The 24,601-nt window shown below is 40.1% G+C and overlaps 1 protein-coding gene across 1 annotated transcript in view; it reads right to left on the minus strand.

The window, feature by feature from the left end:
* Positions 1–284: 284 nt before the first annotated feature.
* Positions 285–24,601, minus strand: part of svild (supervillin d) — a 43,823-nt gene continuing 19,506 nt past the window's right edge. Inside the window, exons 4-29 of the mRNA XM_062442033.1 lie at positions 22,923–22,984; positions 20,600–20,694; positions 19,335–19,440; positions 17,579–18,015; positions 17,128–17,263; positions 10,331–10,478; positions 10,073–10,156; positions 9,683–9,769; positions 9,229–9,412; positions 8,759–8,931; positions 7,541–7,702; positions 7,090–7,226; positions 6,832–6,979; positions 6,432–6,577; positions 6,050–6,225; positions 5,660–5,795; positions 5,232–5,532; positions 4,822–4,976; positions 4,579–4,678; positions 4,259–4,466; positions 4,031–4,164; positions 3,728–3,883; positions 3,063–3,206; positions 2,754–2,866; positions 2,152–2,304; positions 285–1,719 (exon numbers count right to left, since the gene is read on the minus strand). Coding sequence (XP_062298017.1) covers positions 1,633–1,719; positions 2,152–2,304; positions 2,754–2,866; positions 3,063–3,206; positions 3,728–3,883; positions 4,031–4,164; positions 4,259–4,466; positions 4,579–4,678; positions 4,822–4,976; positions 5,232–5,532; positions 5,660–5,795; positions 6,050–6,225; positions 6,432–6,577; positions 6,832–6,979; positions 7,090–7,226; positions 7,541–7,702; positions 8,759–8,931; positions 9,229–9,412; positions 9,683–9,769; positions 10,073–10,156; positions 10,331–10,478; positions 17,128–17,263; positions 17,579–18,015; positions 19,335–19,440; positions 20,600–20,694; positions 22,923–22,984 — 3,968 coding nt within the window. The 3' untranslated portion in view covers positions 285–1,632. The remainder of the gene's footprint in view (positions 1,720–2,151; positions 2,305–2,753; positions 2,867–3,062; positions 3,207–3,727; positions 3,884–4,030; positions 4,165–4,258; positions 4,467–4,578; positions 4,679–4,821; positions 4,977–5,231; positions 5,533–5,659; positions 5,796–6,049; positions 6,226–6,431; positions 6,578–6,831; positions 6,980–7,089; positions 7,227–7,540; positions 7,703–8,758; positions 8,932–9,228; positions 9,413–9,682; positions 9,770–10,072; positions 10,157–10,330; positions 10,479–17,127; positions 17,264–17,578; positions 18,016–19,334; positions 19,441–20,599; positions 20,695–22,922; positions 22,985–24,601) is intronic.

A 24,601-nucleotide genomic window follows, 5' to 3' on the forward strand; every position in this document is an offset into this window, starting at 1 on the left:
CTTGAGTTACTGTAAGAGCATTTACAGAATATAAACAAGGCTAATGTAGGATGTTTAAAGCTATCAGTTGACTTTTAAGTACTACAAGTAGTACATCAACTACTTTGTACTTTTTGTTAAATTTCTACTGGCTGTGGTAACACAATGCCAGGATGTGACCAACAGGCCTACAACAAACAATTTACCTTTTATATTGAATATCAGCGGAGAAAAAAGCACTAATAATTGATGATATACATGCTGGTGTCGTTTAAAAGAAGATCAGAATCATTTTAAAACGTTTTTAAAAATATTTTATTTCAAAGGGAATACTGAACTGTATCTCGTTCCCTACCACCATTATTGATTTTTATGTGCCAAGAAATAAAAGCTGACTTGGTATCTGTCTCCACATACTGTATGATGCATATTTGACAAAACACTAAAAGATTCACATTGCAACAAATTCATGAATCCATTGTTAAGCAAAACGAGTTTGTGAACATCATACAGAGATTTTGCCAACTCAGAAAGCACATGCGATTATTAACAGTACATTTCAGCCTAGCACATTCCAAGATAAAGAGCACAGATTTTGCAGTATATATTTGTGTTGTCAGCTACAGTTTTAAAAAAGCTGTATATACTGCAGTTTCTCTCTTACATACCCACATACATGTAATACTTTTAAAATTGCACATTTACACATTCACAGAAACAGTTATGTCAAGACAAAAAAATTTGATTTGGTCCCAAACAACCAGTTAACCATCAGTGACAGTTATTCATGAGATCCAGGAAGTATTCAGTACCAAATTTGTAACTGAAAAAACATGAGGCATCAGTTTCTATGTTTTATCCATGTAATTGCAAAGTAAATTGTTCACGTTTGTCCAGTTTCTGCTCTTCACAACTGGATGACAACAACAGTTATCAATCATGACATTATTGATGAGGAAATCTTTGGGATTTTGGAGTTCACTTGTCACGCACACACACACACTCACACACTCACCACACATTCTGTTACAATAAAAAAGATAAAAACTGAATATGTTTGCTGCCACAATTATAACAGCGGAAGACATCTAGCACACAATCTTGGTCTGACACCATCAAACAACCGCAAATTACTTGGATTGTTCTCTGAAATTTGATTGGTTTCGCTTTTCTCCTTTTTTTTGTCAGTCAAGACATCTTTGCTGAACAGTTGAATCTCATTACAGAGCTGGTTTTTGCATAAAATGTGAAAAATCGATCAATAACTCCCTCAGTTTTAAACCACACGCAATTTTTATACAAACATATTCTCGCACAAAAATCGACACTGTCTGGAGTAAACATAAAAAAACATTCATTTATAGTATATTACATATTTATAATGTGAGGGTAACTATTTTAACCATAAGGAAAACATCTTGCCATCAAAAGATTGCACACAATAGTTGGCTAAAATAATCCAATGACACAGTGGAACATTAAAAATGGCATTGTTATTAAAAATAGATCCAACATTTGAACAGAATGTTACATTGTATTTTGATCCTTTACAAAATGAGGACATGATTTTTTTTTTTCCTGGAATACAAAAAAGTATGAAAGGCTGAGAAAAAAAACAAAAAACAGGCAGATCTGCACACAAAGAGATGAGTTTTAAAACAGGCCCTTGCTTTTCTTCCGATTTTTCTGCTTCCAGTTTGGCAGGGCTTTGAACTCCACCCGACTCATCTCAAAAAGTTTCTGCAAAATAGTAACGCAAGAGGACAACAAATGTAACACCAGAGGTGATATGCCACAACATGTTGTTCTCGTGTGCAGAGGGCTGTCGTAACAAATTGTGTTTCTGTGTCACTCACAGATGTTTGTGCGACTGTAACATTTACTATATGTGGAATATTTAGCACATTTAAAGACACTCATGCATAATATAAGCATGCATGACTGTCTAATCAACATCAATAAGCACACAACTAATTTCATGTGATTTATGTTTTTCCTTTAGTGCTTTTTTTATTTTTCCTTTTTTTTTTAATGTGCAACAGCTTTGTGGATATGATTTGAAATGTTTGTCATTTTGTTTGCTTTCTTTTGTACACACTGCATGAAATGAATTGCAAATTAATTATTTCATTTAGCACTAAAATTGGTCTTATGATCCTCTCTTTTCCCTACCTTGAAGTCTTCATCAGAGAGATAATCCTCCAGGCGTAGAGGATCCACTCCCTCAGGCAGCGGTGTCTTGGTGAGCTCCTCGATGGAATACTGCAGCTTACTGAGTTTAGACAGCGCCTCCTTCACTAAGATCACCTTCTTGGAGCCCTCGGCCTGCATGAACATGACTTACATTAGATAAAAAAAATGCAAACTGAAATACTGTAAATATCATACCTCCATTTTTCTAAGCCAGAATTAAACAATTTAATACATTTAAATAAGATTAAAATATGTGCAGATCAATAATAGCTAAGAATATACAGTACTGGGCTGATGGGAGACTGAAAAGATGCTGAACACAATCTGCACAACACTTACTTAACATAAAATTCTGCATTCCAGGTTTAAAATGACACATGTGAGGTTAAATATTTATATTATTATAATTATTATCATTGTCATTATATCACTTGAATATATATCACTCTTGAACAGTGCGACAATTTGGATTCTTTCTAGTGTCAACAACATGAAATGCAGCTTTCTCCTGTCCCACTCTGGCAGCTCTCTCAACCCCAACACAGACTTTTCACATTGGAAAAAAGAGACATTTTTCCCACCTTTGAAGCCACACTGGCATCCTTCTCCCAGTATGGGAAGATGTTGGTAAAGGTGAGCGGCTCACAGCCTGCTAGGACCAGATAGGCCTGAGGGGGGCGCCGAGGGTTCTTTTCTATAAATCACACGAAACCAAAAAAAAATCGTTTGAGTTCATTTCCACATTCAGAAACCTTCAGTATTTTCAAAATACTGATGAAATAAAAACAATATCAATTAATAATTTTATTGACACCTATTGGCACCTTTAAAGAAATATTAAAAGACAGTGCATGGGCATCTTAATACAGTGCTTGGCTGTGAGCTCTGACCTTTGCAGTACTGCATCACAGTCTCCATGGCACATTTCCTCTCGTTGTCCCAGCGCATCTTTGCTGAGCCGGTACACTGCGTGTCTTCAGGCTGCCAGCCCTGCCACAGGTACACCTCCATACGGTTATCCAGCAGAAACAAGGCTGGTGAAATAATAACAGTAGAATCAGATGAAATGATAAAGCACTAACATACAGGAGCATAGACAAAGAGTCTTTCAAGACTGCTGCTTTAGGTTTTCATCAGTGCAAAGATTCAAACAGGGAACAACATGTTACTGAATGTTTTTGAAACGTTTGCATCTTTGTGTGTCCTAGTTGAGAAACAGAACATCTGCTGTAATTTCTCATGACTATTAATCCCTAAAATGTACAAATTATTTTGATGAATGCCTCATAAGAGGGCAAAAGCTTCCAAATATGGGATAGCAAGATTTAAAGTACAGACTGTGACAATCTGACCTTGCAAAGTGAATAAATAGTCCAATTCCTGGTAAATAAATTCAGTCATGTATGTTTTCCTTTTTACTAAAAGTTGCTCTTTAACATTATTCTAGGATAACATTTTTTAAATAGTTAAACATCCAACTACTCCTGAAAGAAGGTGAATGTTTAACTTCTCAGGCAACATCAGACGAAGACCAAAGTAGTGTCTGGTTCTGTACCTGGCTGCGGTGCAGAGTACAGGTTCTCCTGGAGGAAGGGCATCGCCATGACTCCCTCTATCACCCTGGCAGGATACAGCTGCTCCTCCCCTTCAAACACTCCGGAGCTGGCACTGAGCCGGAACAGCCGTGGAGTGTAGTTGTACTTCCCTGGATCTGGAAACAACACACAAATCAGAAGCAGACGTTAATGATCTTTCTCTGTCTTTCTTGCTGATCGTGTGTTGTTTAGTAGAGTTAGGGAGTGAAAAGTACTAGAAGTTTCTGAGTGATTTAAAGCAGCATGTGGATGTCAGGACAAACCTTGCAGCATACAGTCGTAGGCCTTCTTGTCTTGCTGACCCAGAGCCTCCAAGAACTCTGAAGGTTCAGCTCCTTCATCAATCTCCTCAATTTTTACACTGCTGGAGCTGCTCAGACCCAACTCTGAGGGACACCTTGAAGATACAAACATACAGAATATTGTCAGTCCACCACAGTACATATGATCATCTATTAGACATCCACTTGCACTCCATCTGCACATCTTACCTCTGGGTTAGTTTGTCCACAGCCCTTTTGGCCACTTGCCTGGCGCTGATATGTGCTTTACAGCCATGCCACAAGTAGAGACGGCCTGTGTGAGCGTTAAGCAGCACCAGGCTGGCACGAGAGCGCAGGCTCGCACGCTGGCAGTCCACCTCCACCAGCGAGGCCTCCACCTCTGCTTCACCACGTACACAAAACAACTTCCAGCCCTCTGGAGAAGGAACACAGACATGGTAAGAAGTGTTAATGTCAGAGTATCACTGGAAGAATTCAGTGTGTCTGTTCGGAAATGAACGAGAGACTGTATAAATATACTTTATTACCGGTGTTGACACTGTCCTCTCGACTGCCCTTGTGAATGATCAAACCTCCCTGGAATAGCTGGAGGAAGCAGGGAGGCTCTTTCCCCTGACTCACCAACATCTGGATAGACGGATACAAGCAGATAAATAAAGACAATTAAAAAAAAAAGAAGATAATTAGGTGTGCTAATCTGGACCATTTACATTAAAAGCAACAATTTATGGACTATGTTGTATGTGACAACTGATGTAACTGATACTGACCTGTGAGCCCCTGAAGTTGCCCAGCTCCACTGTCATTAGAGCCGAAGTTCCTTTCTCGCTGATGCTGGAGTGGCGGCCCTGCCAGAAAAAACAAGCAGTCCTCTCCCTTCCAGGAGCACCGGCACTCAGCTCCCCAGGTTTCTGCCGCTTCCCCACTGACAGAACAGCAAACCATCACAGTGTAGTTAGTGGATGAAAGAAGGTTTTCACACCATGCCAACCACAGTTATCTGCACCTTTTCTCACTTTTTTTGGTGATAAAAATATTTTTCAGCAGCTTTTTTTTTCTTTTTTCAAAAGATCTTTTGCTGCCAAGGTACTGCAATATTTTCATCATATTAAAACCTCCCATTTCACAAGTTCACAGGTTTATTGTTTAGGCATTAAACTGAGCCAAATGTATGACTCACCAAGTGTGGTGATGGAGTACTTCCAGCGGATAATGTAGGCGTCACCCTCGTGTAATTGGCCCAGGCTCTCTTTCGGCAGTTCCTCCTCACCGTGCTCTTTGATGTGCCAGGCATCTACAGCTACTGTGGTCAACTCTGCCTGCCTTCTGTCCTCTGTCCGCACCAGACCATGACCCCGCTCGACGTCCACCCCTTCCAGAACAGACTTCACAGGCTCCACCTCGTTATCCAGCAGGGCTTTGGCATCGCATGGCTGCAGTTCCAAGTCAAGTGGGGAGCGTACACTGGAGTGAACCGGGCTCTGAGCAGACAGAGGAAGCAAGATCATTTTTAACTTTTCAGATTTCCTGCTAACGATAAATCATAATGCATGAACTCAATGTTTTCCTACAACCTAGCAGAATATAGAAATTTCCATCATTGTCTACCTTAGTTTCCTCGGCTTGGGCTGCTTCTTCCTTTTTCCTCTCGGCCCAGTCCAGGAACTTCTCTCTGAACAAGGACGTCTCATTGTGCTCTGACAGCCGGCCAAACAGAGACCAGCTTGGACGGCCCTCCCCTTGCCTAGACATCACACACACAGTCATTTAAAAAGTCTCTTCTGTGCAGCTTGTTATCTGACCTAATGTAATGGCAAGATCAAACCACTAGGGGCTACAATAACACAACCAATTATCTTTGCTTTAATTTATGTGCAGTTTAAAATGAAACAAAACTGCATTTGTCAGGTGCAAAGCAGGCACTCACTAACATTAAATAAAACATACTCTAAGTGCACTTCAGCTTTGAAGGTGGGGGGATTCGCATGTCATACTCACTGAGGCACATCCTTGTTTGTGCAGGAGGCGTCTAAAGGGTTGACTCTGCAGCTCGTGTAGTCATAGCTGCCACTATAGAGCTGTTTGCCCAATTTGACGGCTACTTTTCTGTCACCCAAGGGCACGTCTTTCCCATGCCATACGTACACTTCACCGCCAAAGTCAAACACTAATACCTGGTGTGGGATGGGGTATTAGGAGGAAGAAGGAGAAAGGATGGGAAAAAGAGGGTGTTACTACAACAATAGAAACAGCATACGTATGGTTTGGTCACAACAATATTGCTTTCTTTCTATGCAATTAATGTAACTTTTAAAATGCGGAAAAAGGGTTCCAATTTCTATATCGGTATAGGAAGTCACTAATCCAATAGCTTTGTTACCTCTTTAGAGTTGAGCAGAGTGACACTTGGGATGGATGCCCAGGCGTCTTCATGAGGCACCAGTTTTTCTCCTTCGAGTCTGTACACTCCATTAGAGTCTACTATTCCACTCTCATAGAGCTCATCCTCCTCTGGCTCCCCTGCCCCTATAACATACACACACACACACACACACACACGCGCACACGCACACAGCAGAATGAGCAGGTTGAACATATGTGCAGGGTGGCAAAAGGGGGGTTGGTAGACAGATAATCCTTGAAATGGTAAACCAGGCTTCAAGTCTCTATGCCAGAAAGCATCCATAGTGAAAACAAGGGACACCTGCTTATTGATTAGAGTCAATAGAAGCTGAGATGAACTTTGTGTATTGGTGGTGATGCTAAATGTGTGCATGTACCTCTATACTGGGTCTTTCCTCCCAGCAGAGTCCAGAACTCTTTGGCCCATCTGTTATCAGTGTTGATGCCTTCCTCCAGCACGGTCACTTGAGGGGCTTTACAGCCCAGGTCCCTCTTGGCCTGAACGAACGCTGCCATCTCTGATGCCTGGCCACACAAAGCGCATGTCATGATCATGTGGAATTTATCAAAAAGTACGAGCTCCTGTCTAAACACTCATATGCAACATTGGTTCAAAAGCCTTTTATCCTGTGTACCTTCGCTTTCTCAATGACGTTGGCAAACTCGCCGCTCCACATGAAACACTGCTTTGGTGTGATGAGAAGGAAGCAGTCACCGCTGTTTAGAGAGTTGGCTGTAGGCTCCACCAAGCGCACCTGGATGTGCCTCCGACCTAAAGACAACACAAATATAGTACACACACACACACACGTCTGGGGTTAGACACATTGACAGAGTGAAGAAACAACCCATCCTAAGAAAATGCAGCATGTGCTTCTTTGCAACCAGATTTCAACAAAACAGCGATATGATTCAAAACACACATTAAAAACACATTTGTGTTTCCCATTAAGTTTTAAGAGTTTTCAGACTATTTGCATTTCATTATAAACAGCTGTGGGTGAGAGATGATATATTTGTTACTACATGTGCATTCAACAAATATTTATAGACAACAAACACAGTACATCCTCTTAAGTTTCTGACCTTTGATGCGAATAAGCATAAGCTTGTGGAAAGGAAGCGCACTGTTGTTGGTCACAACATCAGTGGATTTCACACTGCGCAGGCTGACCTTGCGGAAGTTCTCTTTGCTGGCGAGGCCTGCCAAGGCTACATCAGCCAGGTTGTGTTTTGAGTGTTTTGCCACTGGATGGAAGAATGAAAGGATGGTCAGTGACAATAATCAACTTATACAGTGTACATGTTGAATGACTAATCATTACTGTTTGTGTTTAGTATAGATGATGAGTATAGAGATGTCTTCTTTTAAGTGATCTATGCTGTACAGCCCATGTATAACCGCTTCCTCTTGTTAAACCAGTAAAAATGTCACGTAAGTAAGTATCAATACAGAGGAACTGAATACAGTACATACAAAGGCAGCAACATAAACATGTATGAATATCTGGTAGCTAAACCACGGGTACTTTCAGAGCAGCTTCACTCCGGGAAGACTTCAACTTTCATGTTCGTGGTATGTTCACTCAAGTAACTGAGTTACAGGCAGCTGTAGTAATTCAATTTCTTAAATGTCATGTAAACGCTAAACCCGTTTTCTGTAATCACAAAGGGAAAAGGTGATTTTGGCACTGCTTTTCTTGGCCACATTAACACGTAACTAGGAATCTAGAATTCTGACACATAATGTGTCAATGTATTTAAAATAATTTTTATCAAAATGAGACAAATTGAAACTGACCAGGTAGCCTCTATAAATCACAAAAGGCAGAAGGCAGCATCTGGCATCACTAAAATTCACTAAAATAAGCGGTTTCTAAAACAAGGTTGGGGTAGGGAAGAAAACTGATGACTGTAAACGCAGCTTTCATTAAATTAATACAGTGTGTGTAAACAAATTGTCCGACTCTGAATCTGATGGCAATTAAAGTTGTTTTACATGTTGTATTATTTTGGGCATCCCCTACAAACAAAGACCTATAATATCAGGATATTCCATATTAAAACAACAGTACTACATATACACTGAGGGCCTGATGAATAAAGTTTTGCTTGTGTAAAAACGTGTGCAAACTTGACATGACCCGCAAAAAAATGTGCAAGTTGATCTACTAACGCAGCGCACTGAGGCTTGCGTCTTTCAAATGTGCAAGATAATACGCGCTGTCCATTTAGTACGTTTGCCATAATGAATATACAATCTTAGCAGTGCTACAACAGTAGGTAAATTTTGAGTAATCCTACTCCTCTCCACTTGGATCCTCTTGGTCTCCACTGTGGCGACGTTAAGCCTCTGTTCTGTGTAGACCTGGCGGATATCATTGCGGGCAGCCAGAGCTCGCAGAGGGTTCCTGGAGCCCTGATTCCTTCTTGCTGGTCGCACTGCACGCTTGTGCTCAGCTACAGATGAAGTGAGCCTGAACAAAAATACACACAAAACAAGATATTTATTCATCCAAACAACACAAGAACTAGAAAATAGACTCGAGAAATTATAACACATTAATGTCATATGATATGAAGTAGAATAAAGTATAATGGTGATATTTTTTCTGTCAGAACAATGTGTTCTGCATTTTTGTATTGTAAATATCCAACAAAAACTTTTAAGGAACATTTTTAGGACATTAATGATGGCAAAGGATCCATAAACTACATTTCTGTCAATTAGATGCAGAAAAAAAAAATCGCATTCAATATTATTATGAACTAACTTTGGTGTATTGGCCAGGATCTGGCTCAGGTCCTCCTCAGTCAAAACCACACTGGAGTCCTGCAGTATCAAGGGTGAGGCTGATTTGTAGAAGCTGCCAAATGTCTCATCATCATCCAGGGTCATCACTTCTTTTTCCGTCTCTGCTGTCACCTCGATGGTGGATGTTTTGCTTTTGCTCACACCTGACCATGACAGGAAACAGGAAGGATTAAATCAAAATGTTCTCTTGCAATTGATGCTTTTTTTCTGAAATGTGATTTTGGTGAGCAGGACAAGGACATGACAAATTGATTCAGGTCATACTACATATACACAATGTGTTGGATATTCTATTTCCATTGCTCCTCTCTCCTCTAGCATAAATACATACACACACACAGTAGGCCTTTAATAACTATGAGTAATTACATATGATATTATGTGGAAAACAATAACAAATAGGGCGATTGTACCTTTATTGTGAAGCTTGTCTAGAAAGGACTCAAGCTTGTCGAGTCGTTTGTCTCCTTCCACCTTAACATCAGTTCTACTGGAGATTTCTGTCCGGCAGAAACAAACAGAAACACACTTATGAGTGGTTACATATGATTCATGATTCATTTTGGGCATTAATATCAATTCAAGTGTTGAATTGAAATTGAAATGACTGATTATCATTTCAAATTAGTGGCATATGTGAACACAAGAAAGTAGTTCAAATTAATGAATATACTTTAAATATTCACAATATCTTTACACTCTAGGAGGTTTATTTCAGGCAACAGATGTATCTTGTTGATCCATTTATTAATTAACTGAATGGCTCATACACTGATTATAGGTTATAGGGTAATGTCTGTTACCTTCGTGCGGCTTCACAGGTGTGGCATTAGACTTCTTGAGAAAGGTAAGAGGTGACTCTTCCTTTCCTGTATCTGTCACAAGACCTGGTGGAAAACAACAGGAGAACTGTTTTGGGGTCTGAGCTTCGGAGTTCACGTAGTATTCAACATGCAGTATATCCCATGTGTTTTGTGAGATCTAATGTGAGGCAATAAAACAGCAGAACAATGAGCTTGCTTTTTAAGATGCAGTGACTGAATAAACATGCAGTAATTTACCCCTCTTGGCCATGCGTCCAGCTACTGTGAACTGGACGGAGTCGTTGGCGGCTCCTTTGCCTTTGTTCTTCCATTGCTCCTCCTTCTCCTTGAGGATCTTCATTCTATCTGCCAGCGACATCTTGGGCTCCACATCCGTATTGGATTTCTGTTGGAATATTTAAAACACAATTCAACTTTAGGTGTAGTCATGCTTAATGTACAGTACCATCCCACAGAGCTGCTAGTATGGCTGTATTCTTGTTAAGGAATGCAGTTCTCACTCTCCAGTCCATAATGCTTCACACAGGAACAGACGGTTATGCATGAAGTGAGCAGGGGAGGTTGCATGAAGATAAGAGAGGCTACTGGTGATGGTAAAGGGTGATAGTGAAACAACCACACACAGAAATTAATTTAACAGATAAGCATGAAAGATCCCTTGAATTTCTTATTATTTCTAGAAGATAGAAATCTATCACTGACAAAGTCTGGGCTTTTCCCAAAACCAAATACTTTAAAAGCTGTTTTTATTGTTATTAAAAAAGAGTTCATAAAGCAAAAAATATGAAGAATGTTGAGTCTTGAGAGGAAAACATTAAAATCTCTGTTTATATAACATGGCCATACATCAGCAATTATTCAGTAGAGCTTTCTTTATGTGATTTACTCCGGCTGCCATTTTTGCACCTGAACTTCACCATTAAAAATGAATTACCAGGGTTTACTGGGCCCCCACTGGTCCCACTGGACTCCAGGAGCTGTGTTACCGTAATTAATGATATTCCCCTCCTAAATATCTGAAGCGTTTTATCGCCCTGACTGAGTTTTTACTGGCTGCGACCCCTTATTCCCTCTCTAATAAGAAGCAATTCATTGCGTGTAATGTACCATGAGTGGTGACTTCACACACGCAGCTTAGTCTTGCAAAAGCAGACCTATCGCTGCACTACGACTGCACTTTCCCAACTCAGGGGAAACATGGAAAATACATTTCAAGTAGAAAAACAGATGAAGCACAGGTTATTGAAAAAAAAAAGAATAAAAAAGGCCCATATAACACGGTGCTTGTATATATTTATGAGTATATGTTATAAATTCTTGGGGTGTACTTGGGTGTGTTCTGCATGTGCTGTATAACATACAGTATTTATTCAAATGAGAGCAACAAGAGAGCGATACCACAGGAGATGAGAGTAAATGACAAACAAATGATTGGCATTCCTCAAACCAAATAGCTTCTTACAGTTATGGAGGAATTTTCTTTGCGGATGAATGATGGTCTGTGTGACTGTCATGGCCAATATTCACAGCATCATCCTTACTGTACGCTCTGAAGAACTGACTTAAACATTCACAGATGTCAGCAGCTTTAGCTAAAGTGAACTTCAGCCGGCCTGATGTCAATATGAATTGAGAATCAGTAGTCTATACTACAATTATGACATTAAATGGATGAGTTGATACAATAACAGGAACAAAACAAATACAACGACTGAACTGTTTTGTGGAATGCAAAAATCGAATTTTTATGTTTCAACATTGCTAAAATGTGAATTTTACACGTGCAATGACATTCTATAATAGACCAGCGACCTGTCCAGGGTGTGCCATGCACCATCTTCAGCTGCTAATAGGTTCATTTGAAACTTTGATTGCTTCCATGTTTACTGCTACCATTCTCTAGATTTTATGACTAACATTAAAAAGGTACCCTGTGGACTTTTTTTGTAAACAAAGTTTCTGTTTTCATTCAGTGTTACTCGTATGGTCTAACAAACATAGCATCACACAGTATGTTTGGTATTCTTACTGAATGATTAATCAGTTAGACGTATTATTATTAATTCTTTGGATCATCTTAAACAAAAAACACCTTTGTAACAGCTCAAATAATGTACAGAATGAATGAAACTGAAATGATGTAGATCTGAACCAACAGTTGACTGGAGAAACAGAAACAAAACCTTAGCTGCAGACACTTTGTGTGAATGGAAGGTCGAAAGTTTAATCTTTCAGTCCTTGTTTCTGACACTATATCTACTGTTAAACTGTCACTGAGCAAGACACTCAATCTGTGCTCACTAACCAGTTTTGGAAAATTTGCCCTGCTATACAGTCAGCTAAATTTCAATAACAGGCCTACAGTATGTGTTGTTTGTCTCAAATGAATGGGACGCTTGAATGAATGGAAAAACAATAGTTTCCCACAAACAATCTTCTACTCAACACACTCAAAATCACTTCCACACTCTCACTACATACACACAGATGGCAAAGACACAAGCAGTAACAGATTTTTTTTATTTTTTGAACTCTAATGTCAAACACATTGCATGTCGTGGTCAAATATTAGCCTGACATGAGACAAAAGTTCAAAGAAAAACATTTAATCATACTGGCATACACTCAGGGACAACACACTGGGTCTGAACATCAAAGTGAACCCTTACTGATTTCATAACACAAGAGTGTAATACATCTACTGACATACAGAGAGCTTTCTGCACACACTGTTAATGTTTTGAAGGTAGTATGAGTGAGTTCTCAGCACACTAATTTGTTTTAGTCATATACACCTTTCCTAATTGCTTGTACACAACAGCTTCCAAGTAAAATCATAATACCTGTGCAGTCATATCACATGGTCCTGAATCACTGTCTCACACTTACATACTGACACAGCCCCCTCCAGCTAGCAGCCCATCTCTGGAGTCAATCAGAGAGGGGAAATACCTTGGCCTGACAGGACCCCAGAGAGAGGGGAGGAGAGGAAAAGGGCCTGGAACTCAAACCCCCACAGGAAACCATTTTTCTCAGCCCTGCCTTACTGTACGGTGAGAGCTGCACCCTCAGCCAAACCACTGACACAGATATCTACCAACTGAGGGTCAGTAAACCACATTCATGTAGCAACATCAAGTGTGTTGACAGCTCTGATTTCTCAGTGGTAATCCTGAGAGAGTATGAACGACTGACCAGACTGAGCACAGCTACAGAAATAAGGGCAAACAAATTAAACAATTAAGTCCATGCAAACAGGCACATAAATACATTCATACATACATACATAGAGTAGGGATGTCCCGATCCAGCTTTTTGCACTTCCGATCCGATACCGATATTGTAGCTTTTAGCATCGGCCGATACCGATACCGGCCGATCCAAGCATGTATTAAAGATTAAAGATATTTACTTATTTTGTTGTTATACTCATGCTGAAAAGGGTTTTACTCTTAAGAACAACTAGCCAACTTAATTAGGTTAGTTTGAATAATCCACAATGGTTGGTAATGAGAAGCTGACCTGTTTATTCTTAACAGGGTTAAATAAACACAAAATAATAAATAGTCAATTAACCACACAAACTGAATTGGCATCAGTGCTCTGCTCTTGAACAACAAGAGTGTAAACTGCAATAACTAACAAAAGAGAAATGTGCAGAAGGAGGCAATAAATCCCATAAGGCCTAGTCAGGTGGCCCTCCTATGGTGAGACATACAACATAAAAACTTTAGAGTAAAGAAATACAGACATATACACACAAAAGCTAAACAAAAAAATAAAAAGTGTAACAAGAAAGGTGACAAATTACCAATGAAGTTGCATACCATTAATAAATTGGGTTCTGTACTCATGTGGGGGAATGTCACTAATAAAATGCTTTTTATCTGCAGCCATTTCTCTCTCTCTGGGTGATACAGAGATATTAATGCATGCTTTTATATCCAGCAGGCTGCACTGTAGTAATCAGTGCAAACAATATTGTAAACTGTATTAAAAAAGCAAAACACACAAAAAAGCTTAGTAGAAAATAAATAGTGGGATGCTGGACAGGTCGCTAGGTGTGCTGAAAAACGCGGACTGGGTTTGGGGGGGAAAGCTGAAAAAAACTGGAATGGATTACCTACAGCGGTGCGCTGGAAAACACGGACCGGAGTTTTGAAAACAAACTGGATCGGGAGTCCGGATCGGGATTTTCCCGTGCAGGCCGATCCGATATTGATATGCATTTTTTGCTAATATCGGCGGCAGATCCGATCCAAATATCGGATCGGGACATCCCTAACATAGAGTACACATGTATGTACACCCACACTCACCTGAAGAGACTGGGAAAGGTTGACAGGCAGGTGTCAAAGTCAAAGAAAGGAGTAGAGTCTGGAAGGTGAAAACAGGGGTAACTGGAAATAAGGCTAAAAAGAGAAGGAGGAGAAGTAGGAAGGAAGGAGCACAAGAAAGTACATTAACAGAGAAGAACAGAGGAAAGAGAGCGTAGCAGGGCAATGTTAGAAAGCAACAGCTGGAGTGAGCAGGTTGTATGTAGCATTACCACAGAAGAAAACAGGGCTATTTAAAGCATGGCACAGAGTTTGGGAGGATGGGAGAGAAAGGAAAGGGGAAATACACTGTATATAACAGTGTGTGGGGAGAGAGCAAACACCATTAACACAATTCGGTGCACATACAGTATGAATTATTTCAATTTATGAGCGTATAAAACAAGCTTCACCATTTACTTGAAAGTTAAAACATCTAGCCCTATTGGTGGATTTTCTCTCAAAACTTCGACTCCTTTCACTGCATTACTTTCCCCCCCAAACGATGCAACCAGTTGTCTTTTTAAATGGCCTATTTAAAGAGCCCATTTAACACACTCATGATGTATTCGAGACAATCGGCTCATCTTTAGCTGATTATCTCAAATAGACATGCTGGGAATCAACACACCAGGGACAATAATTCCAAACAAACATTAGTCTTAATGGTCTGATGGATCTGTGGGGGAGCTGCGGAGTCAGTGTTTTGACTGTTGAAGACGAGTCAGACTGGTCACTGAGTCATCACCGGAAAACGAAACCCAGACATTAAAAAAAAAAAGAAACTGTATTACTGTAAGACTTCCTTTAGCTGATATCTTTATGTGTGGATATCTACACGCTTTAAAATGTGTACCTTAATATGATGAGAAAATGGTATTTAGATTAACAAAAAGAGCTTTTAATCACTAAACGGTGACACATTGCCAACAGTCAACAGAATTTATGATTAACAATCATTAAAACACACCAGACTCTATTTAAATAAAATTTACAACATGGCCCCATTTTACAACATAACAGTGGTGAACAGAACGGCTTAGCAGGCGTAACAGGAAACATCTGGAGCTAGTTGGAGATGACCATGGTGAGTACCATGCATGTTTCATTCCCTGGTCTCCCACAGATCAACCAAAGAGCAACAACATCTGCTCTGGCTTGGCAGTGTGAGATAAAATGACATACCTTAACATAAAAACCAATGGCCTTTTCTGAAGAGACAAAGTGAAGCGTACCAAGAATAGGCACATACAAGGAAATGCCCCAAAGCTGACACCGCTGTGGCATCAATTCCAATCATTTAGCCGAACCATGTATTATGTGCAGCTCTGATGTAAGTTAGTTCTGCAGAGCTCTACAGTACAGTAGTAGCCAGACTGCACAGCTGGTTCCAGACCTATTCACAAGCAATAACCTCAGATAGAATTAAAAGGAAGAAATCCGCAGACTTTCTGGACCCCAGTTTGGACCTCTTTCATGCATGCAAGTGTTGAAGATGCAGTTTCTGTGCCATTAATGGGATTACACTAAATTTTCGGGGACTTTGTGATGATTTATTATAATGAGAACGGACCATACAAATATAAAATGACATCACACTTCAGTATTTAGTTGACTGGGGATTTGCTGAAATTTTTGGCTGTCTGTATGTACTTATAAAGTGGCTTTTTCCAGACTACGAGTGGATTTATTCTACGGTTAGCTCATCTTTGGATGAAGGATGAGCCCAAACCAGAAATCCCCCAAGAGGATTACTGATCTTGACAGACATCAAGCCAAGAGATGACCTGTATAAATAAACATGACATCATTTCAATCGTAGTGATCATTTGACTGTTTTGGAAATGTCCATGTTCCACACATAGGGTTTTTTCACTGCAATAGTACCATTCTTTACTTTCACTGTCCATATAATGGTTATTATATGGTCTAGTGTTGTTTTTCCACTTGAATACTCCTCAGGGGTGGTCTTTTTTGTAGAGAAGAAGAGCATGTAGAAACCTGCAGGCACTTCTATCCCCACAAAGTGGACCATGTAAAAATATGTCAGTTGCCTAAGCATGTGTCTCCTAAACCCTCCACGCCTACCTGTGTAAAGCTCTGACTATGACCTGGATGTTCATTTGCATTCCATAAGCAAGCTTTTGTATTCTTAATAGAGTACAAAAGCTTGCTTATGGATAGAGTTTTTTTCCCCCCAACTTTGAGGAGAGGAGCGTGCAAAATTCTACAAAAGGAGGCAGGCATTAGCTTGGAAGGTTTGCAGGTGTTTGGTCATAGTATAGGGTTTTATTTTTACAAGGGGAAGGGAGGGGTGGTTTGGGGGGCGTGCCTCTTTTTCTATTTGGGAGGCTAGCTAAGCCCCTGGATCTCTGGCATCATCACTCCAAAATCTGCTGCGCCCCCAAACCCTCCTAACCTCACACCCTCTTGGCAGCAGCTCAGGGAAATAAGCTGATTCAGCAGAGGAAGAAATGTGTCCACAGCCAGATATTTCTTTCTCTGCACACAAAGCTGAGGGGAAGCCTAAACGTACATCAGCGTGGGCTCATTACCTCCAGTTGACTGATAATTATCACTTGAAAAGCAACGCACTCCTTTTATTTTGTTAAAGAAGTCTTGTAGACCTGTTATTAATCCTAACAGTGCAATAAAGTATCTACTTGACCCCACAAAACACAGGAAGTGTTAGTTCAGCAATTACAAAAACTCACTCACCTTTTTCCTCCAGGCATTTTCAGAATCTTGGAGCTGGTTGAAGCGATCAGCCAGCCTTGTCGGGGTCACCCCGAGTATTTTGGATTTTTTTAGTCCATCCTTCTTTTCACTTTCTCCGCTATTGAACGCTGCAAGACTAGAAAGATAAGACATATGTATTATGGAAAGCCTCAATGTAAGTCACAAAAGAGCCAAAGTTTGTGTGAATGATGGATTCTCTTGTATTTAGCCATTACGTAATCAGATTGGTCATAAATTCATGGTAATATTTGTTGCAGTAATTGTATTATCAATGTATATTGTACTAAAACAAATTGTAATAGTAATGTGACACTTTAATTTAATATTTGTTTTTAATTCCTTTTTTCTTTGTGTAGACAAACTTATGGTCATTTAGGCCTTATAATTAGTTGTTCATTTTTATGCATGCGTTATGTGAACATCCAATGACCTCTGGTTGAGAGAGGAACCCTGGCTTCCATCCAAACTGCTGTCCAGGTCCTCAACATCCTCAGATACTGTGGAGGTCTTCTCCAGGCTCTCATCAGGCGAGAGACTCCGCATCTCCTCAAAACTCCCCCCACTGCTGCTGCCCTCCCTCTGTTGTCTGTCCATGCTGAAGTTCCCTCCGTCTGTGATATAGTCAGTGAATGACTCATCCTCTTTGTCATTTTCCCCGCTGAACTCTTCCTCTAACTCCTCCTGCTCCTCTCCGTCCATTTCTTCTTCGCTCTCAGCGTGGCTGAGGGTGACGCTGCTCTGTCGGGCTGGTGCGCTCTCAGGCGTTGAGGCCTCACTGTGGTCTGATTCCACACTAGTGGAGCGGCTTTTCTTTAGGATTCCCTTGATACCTGGAGTCCCAGAGTCCTGGCGCTGCAGTGAGGCAGGCTTAGAGGGAGGGCAAGAGGTGTAGAGAAAGGGTGAGAGAGTTTTAACTACCACCTATTATATTTATCTGGAAAAGATGACTAATTTCAACTCATTTACAGTTTCCATAATAACAGTGAAAACACTTTTTCACCACTACTACCAGCTCTGATTTGTGACCTACAGCTGTTATCAAGAAAAGGCTGGCTAAGCGGGGTGAGTGAGTAAAAGGGACATAAAAGTGCAGATAAGTAAAGTAGAGCTTGAGTAATGGGAAACAATGGTGATTAGAAGAAGGAATCAAGTTAAAGTCCAAAAGTAGGTGGGTGGAACAAAGAGAAGCAAACAGTGTGTCAGCAAAGACTGAAGGATTTGTTCTTTGTCAATAAATCTGCAAGACTTGTTTGGGACATTACATGTGTTTATTGTGCTTTTCAGAATGAAGAAAAAAAATGATGTTAACAAGAAACATATGTTGCCTCTCGTACTGTTGCTATTGTAAGAAAAAAAAGCCTATTGTGGTCAAAGATACCATAACATTTTAACCATTTTGAGGATGAGATCATGCATTTTAAATGAATTTAAATCTCAAAATACATTTAAAAAACACACCCATATTATCTGTGCATCGTGTGTGTTAAATGTGCTAATGCTTAGATGATACAACAGCAGCTGGAACAACAGCAGACTTACTGACAGGTCAAAGGTTATGAGAGAGTGCTGATTTAAGAGGAGATGAAGGAAAAATGAGATACTGAGGCCAGCTGGGTGTGAAAGAGCAATGATGAGGTGGTCGGACTAAATGAGAAACACCAGAGTGCATCATATGTGTCGGCATTGTCGTGTGGAAAACCATATGTGTGCATGCTTTCTTTACATCTGGATTACATAATAACATTTGTCCACACTATAGTGTTCAGGCTCTTGGTTAAACTCAGAGTTAAGAATGTGATATGACTTGGTATGTTGTGATGATCAGTGGTGCAGTTTGACAATGTGTGTGTGTGTCACAGCTCTCATCAGTGACATAAATTACAATCTACACGTCAACTTTAAAATAAAAAAAACCTAAACCAAACCAGACCCAGAGGAGAATGGAGCCAAAATTCAGGTGAGTAAGAGTTTTGGAATTGGCTCACATCTGGTAAAATGTTTCCGAATTGCCAAACAACCGTGGTCGAGAATATGATCTTTCCAAACACAATCACAATTTTATATTTGAGCTATTGACTTTTGAAAACCATGTGACATTTTTTTGGAGATACCCTCCGTACTCGCAGTATGAAATCCTTACAATTCGTAAGCTGTCATGCAAAATGGAAATACGCTGTAATACTGACCTTTTTTTCTTCCACTGTGGTATCATATTCAGGCTGCTCCTTCCATGAATACTCATCTGTGGCCTCTTTCTCTTCCATTTCCTTGCTTATACAAGTTTTAGGAAGCCTGAAATATCAGCAAAAAAATGGACAAAGAAGGGTGGAGACAGACAGAAACAAGAAAGAATTACAACTGTTAACACCTTTGATTGATAAGCAATTAACGGTTAAGCCTTTACATAATGGAGAATAAAGGTGAATTCAAACCCACAATCAAAGACATGTAACAACAACATCTGTATTCTCTTATGGATGTATTCTCAAGGGTTAGGGATATAATTAGGTTTTTGTTTTGTTTTATATTTTTTTAGCACCAAAGCTGTTGCCAGATTCAATAAACAGTCGCTGATTTGGTGCTTTATAATTAATGTAGGCACCAGACCAGCATAGTAATGAAGACACTATGTAGTGGAGACTAAAACGCCACATTAAAACTTGGCAGGATAAATAATTCCACAAGCTCATAATCATCCCATTTGATCAGTGAGTGTTTTTGACCTTTGAAAGGAAACAATATTCACTTCACCATCATCTTGGAAACATTTTACATTTGCTTTTAGAATGTCTGTCGTCATCTGAGCAATTTCTTTTGCATTTTTGTTTCTCTGAAGTTAACTTCTTCAAAATAGAAATTTATTTGGACATTTTATGGATTATTGGAGTCCATGTGGATAAAAAGGGACACGGATGAAATAAATTATATCTAACCTGTCATACAAACACACACACACACCAACTCAGTCCAGATTCTTTACTCCAGGGGTCTCAGTGCTAAATACAGTCTGGCTCTCACTGCTGCAGCTATTAACTTCAATCTGGTTTGGATCACCATGGCTACCGCATAGCCCTGAGTGTTTGTGTGCTTCTACGTGTGCATGTGTGTATGTTTAAAAGACAGTGTTTGGTATTAGAGGCAAGCACTGCAGGTTTATCTGGTTTATCTCTGTAGCTCTTTACGTCATTAGACCTCTTTTCAATTGGCCTGTAATTACTGCTGTGCTCCATTCGGTCTGCTCAGTTTCAAGGTGGATCGGTTTGTTCTATCGGTTTGTGTACATCATACGTCAAGTACAGCGGCCCATAAAAAAATCCATTACTCGAACAGTGAAGCTCCCTCCATTTCCTTCATTGGAGAAGTCTACACTGGAACATTTTAAATGCACTTGGTTTAGCAGAATGGTCTGACCATGATGGCATAAAAACAAAAAAAGTTTGAATCGGCCCACCTGGTAGAGGATTCCTCTTCGTCACTGCTGATTAGCTGACGGTTTTGTTTGTCGTTGGCACCTTGACTGCTGCCATCCTCTGTCTCCTCCACATCCTACAGGTAGCAAAGAAATGACAGTAGTCTGAGTGTTAGGATCTGGAGGTTTGGAAAAAATGCTGCGGAAGTCCTTCGTGAACTGTAAAATGACAATCTGGGTAAGTGAAGTGAATAAATGAATGAGGCACCGCCCCTCCACTTGAGCAAGGCAGTTAACTCCTCTAATGCTGGGTAGAACTGCTCAGAGGTCAGTGCCATACTATTTAAGTGATTGTGAAAAATGAGCAGCCAAAGTATGAGAAATCTATCCACCCCGAGGACATACAGCTAAATCTAAAATGGGGAGAGATGAGTAGCCCCAGTGCTGTATTTTCCATATTAAAGCAAAGTCCCCTCAAGGGAGCTATTGGAGTTTTAAAAATGTTTCTCATTGGTTAAATATTGCTTCGATAGGTCTACTATCTATCTGACTCACAACCCATTTTAAGACCTGAGGGGATAGATACAGTTGACATTGTAGGGCTGTTACCTTACAACATCCTTGATCAGGCTGTTTGTAATTAAAACTCTGAGTGATACATGCAAATAAACACTGTCAAACTATACATTTGCTGTCCACTGAAATGGAGAAAGTTTTGTTTTAAGATAAGATAAGCAGAAACCGAGAAAATGATTCATTCAGAAGTCTCAATGCAATAGGAGATTTAAGCATCTCACTTAAACTGTCTTTCTATCCTAAATGGTCTATCAGTCAGACTTTGTCTAACCTGCATACAGTGTGGTCCACACAGCTGTATGTCAGTAAATAGTACTGAGGCCCTGGGGTGACCTGGTGAGGGGAAGTGGATTCTCCAGCTGCGAGGAAAGCAACAGAAATCCAGTGCTCTTTTTTTCACAAAACGTCATACAGACGCTTAAAGAATTAGGGGCTTCTTCCAAACTAATCGAGGCTGACAGATTGTAAAAAGGAAACTTATTTTCCACCCAACATGAATGCAACGCCTTCTGCAAAACAAGTTTTTATGAACCAGAGAAATTGAGTCAGGAAATTCAAATTATAAATGAGCTGTATCTTCCTTCAGGAGTCTCCATGTTCACATTTTATAGTCTCCATTTGTGTTAGAAAGCAGACGTACTGTCGCAGCCTCACTACTTCTGTCTCTCCTGCTGGAGACACTGACTCACTGGCTTTCAACAGTGACCGTGGAGGAGAAAAGAGTGATAAGGGAAAAGAGAAGACAGTGAAGGGGTATTTGTCACTGCTGATGACTTTGAAGTGAACCTTAAAATAACAGATTTGGGAGGAGAGAAAAAATAGAAAGAAGGAGAAAGGAGAAGAAAAAAAGAAGAGCGTAGAGTGATTGTAAGATAGCCTCTTCATGGGAGTCCACTTTCCCAGCAGGTTTGTGCTGCCATCTGGGTTCACTTGGCCAAGCTTGGCACTGCTCCTGGTCTGTGAAGGCCAAGTTAGAACAGCTATTTACATCTAATATCATGAAACCTAACCACTTCTGAAATCTAAGCAGCCTGGGAAAGCCTGATACTCATTCATTTTTAAGTACATGTCTATATCTCCCATTAGGATTGGGGACAAGGTTTTGTTCCTGAGTGCATCCTCTAGCCCTCCATACTTTTCCTCCCATCACTGCCTTAAGACCTCCATGGACTGCGTTCGTGAAGTCATGACTTTGGCCACAGTGCGCATCCAGGTGCAGGACAGCTCAGCGCTTTATGGAACAGCTTAATTTGTTATTAATGGAGCAATCTTCCAAAAAATGGGGGTTGAAGCATACACCAGATGCACTGGAAAAGGTCGTGAGTAAATCAGTGAGGAAAATGAAAAGAATTACCAACGACTGCAGAAAAGTAGACATACCATGTGTGACATCATTCATTGGTTTTAAATTAATATTTTAAAGCTTTGGACTTGATTTACTGCGCACTGTTACATTGGCAGTTTTTGGAGTTATGAAATTTAAATTTGGGTAAAAAAAAGGAAGCTTGGAGGTAGGAGCAAGTCTGTGATAAGTGCTTTCTATAGCTAGAGAAGACAAACTGGGCCTCACATGAAGTCTTTTAAATCTATTTTCTATAAAAACAGTAAAAGAAACCAAACAATCAAGCTTAAGTCAGTTTTGGGGTACCTAGTTAGACACAAATAAAATGACATGTCATACGATAAATATAGTGTGATACATCCTCAGTCCTACACACCCACACACTCAGCCACACAATACAAAATCTTTGGATCAAGTGAGTCAGACGGTAAATGGGAAATACCCTACCTTCAACAGAGACATCTTGGAAGTTATGCTCCTCTTGGCTGAGTCAACAGGCTTCTCGTCAGCTGTAAGACACACACACACACACACACACACACACACACACACACACACACACACACACACACACACACACACACACACACACACACACACACACACACACACACACACACACACACACACACACACACACACACACACACACACACACACACACACACACACACACACACAAGGTTGACCATGAATACAACAGTAAGAAGGTATTTGCTCAAAGAATGCTAAGAACTGCTTTCTGCAAGTGTAGTAACACACAATCAGGCTGGCTGTCACCTGAGAATGAAGATTTAAGATGGACAGTGTGTGTTCGACATCCACAAAGTAACACATTGTTGATGGTTTGGAAGATGGCGAGGTCAAATGTGGTCAATCACACACACTTTCTTTTTTTATGAATATAGAATACAACTGCACATGAAGAAAGCGAGTGAGAGAGAGAGAACAGACCCTTTCCAGGTCAAGTGGAGTTTTTACTCACTTGTAAAAAAATGCAGACAGGAAAACTGAAAGGATGTAATCTTATTGGCTTCACCAATGCATCTAAGGTGTCTTTGGATCAGTAAAGGAAATGAATGGAGCGATATGTCCCCCGCCTCAGGATGAGAAACAGACTACGATTCAGACATCCAGAGAAAGCTAAATCCTCATCTCTCTCTATCAGTGACTCAAGAGTTTGAAGGTAAGATAATATTATTTTTAAAAAGAGGAATAAATGTACTTGTGTTTGCATACGTGCGAAAGAAAAGTAATAATTCCTCATGTAAGCTGTCGAATAAGACCCTGCCCTGGGAATAGAATATCCTAATCTAAACAAAAGAAAACTATTAAACTGAGTGCTGTTCCTAAACAATGCAAGTCTCTAAAGTCACCACACCAAATATCATCCTCCCACTCCTGTTTTTATTACTTGACAATACAGCATTTTAAGCCAAAATGGCCCCCCTCCAAAGAAAACCAAGGAACAAACAAATCCGAATAATGGAAAGTCTCGGACAAACTCAGATTCTTTAATCTGTTGAAGGCTTACACTCTAGTTTTGAGTTATGTTTTCTGGCTGTCCTGCTGTCCGGAGCGTAGCATGATTTACTACAGATGATGAAACACTAAGCATTGCAGACTGCTGATTCTCGAGAGCGTACTCTTTTAGTTTTGACTTCTGTCCAATCTTTTTTACATAATCATCCATCCAAATGCAGAAGAGAGATATTAAAAGAAAAACTCAAGTGATGGAAAACCCACCACTTACGTTTAGCGAGTGTGTTCATCCATCTCCCAAAACTGCTCAGTTACAGTTGCAGAGAAATCATTGGATGGGCTTTTGATCAGGAATTAACCGATAGTCTACATGAATATGAATATTAGCCAGGAGGATATAAGGATCAGTGTAGAGTCTATTACTTTGCATTATATGCCTTACAACAGACCTGCCTTTCTCCATGAGTGTCTTACATGTATCATACATACAATATGTATGACCTACTGTATGTTATGCAGGTAGCAGCAGACATAATGCTCCGCAATCATTCTGAGCTTATTGAACATGACAGTAAGCATGTGTAACTAAATGGATGCATTTATAAACCAATTTACAATGTTTCTGCTGCAACCATTGAGAGCAA

The sequence above is a fragment of the Scomber scombrus genome, chromosome 21 (genome assembly GCF_963691925.1).
Source record: "Scomber scombrus chromosome 21, fScoSco1.1, whole genome shotgun sequence".
Classification (NCBI taxonomy): domain Eukaryota; kingdom Metazoa; phylum Chordata; class Actinopteri; order Scombriformes; family Scombridae; genus Scomber; species Scomber scombrus.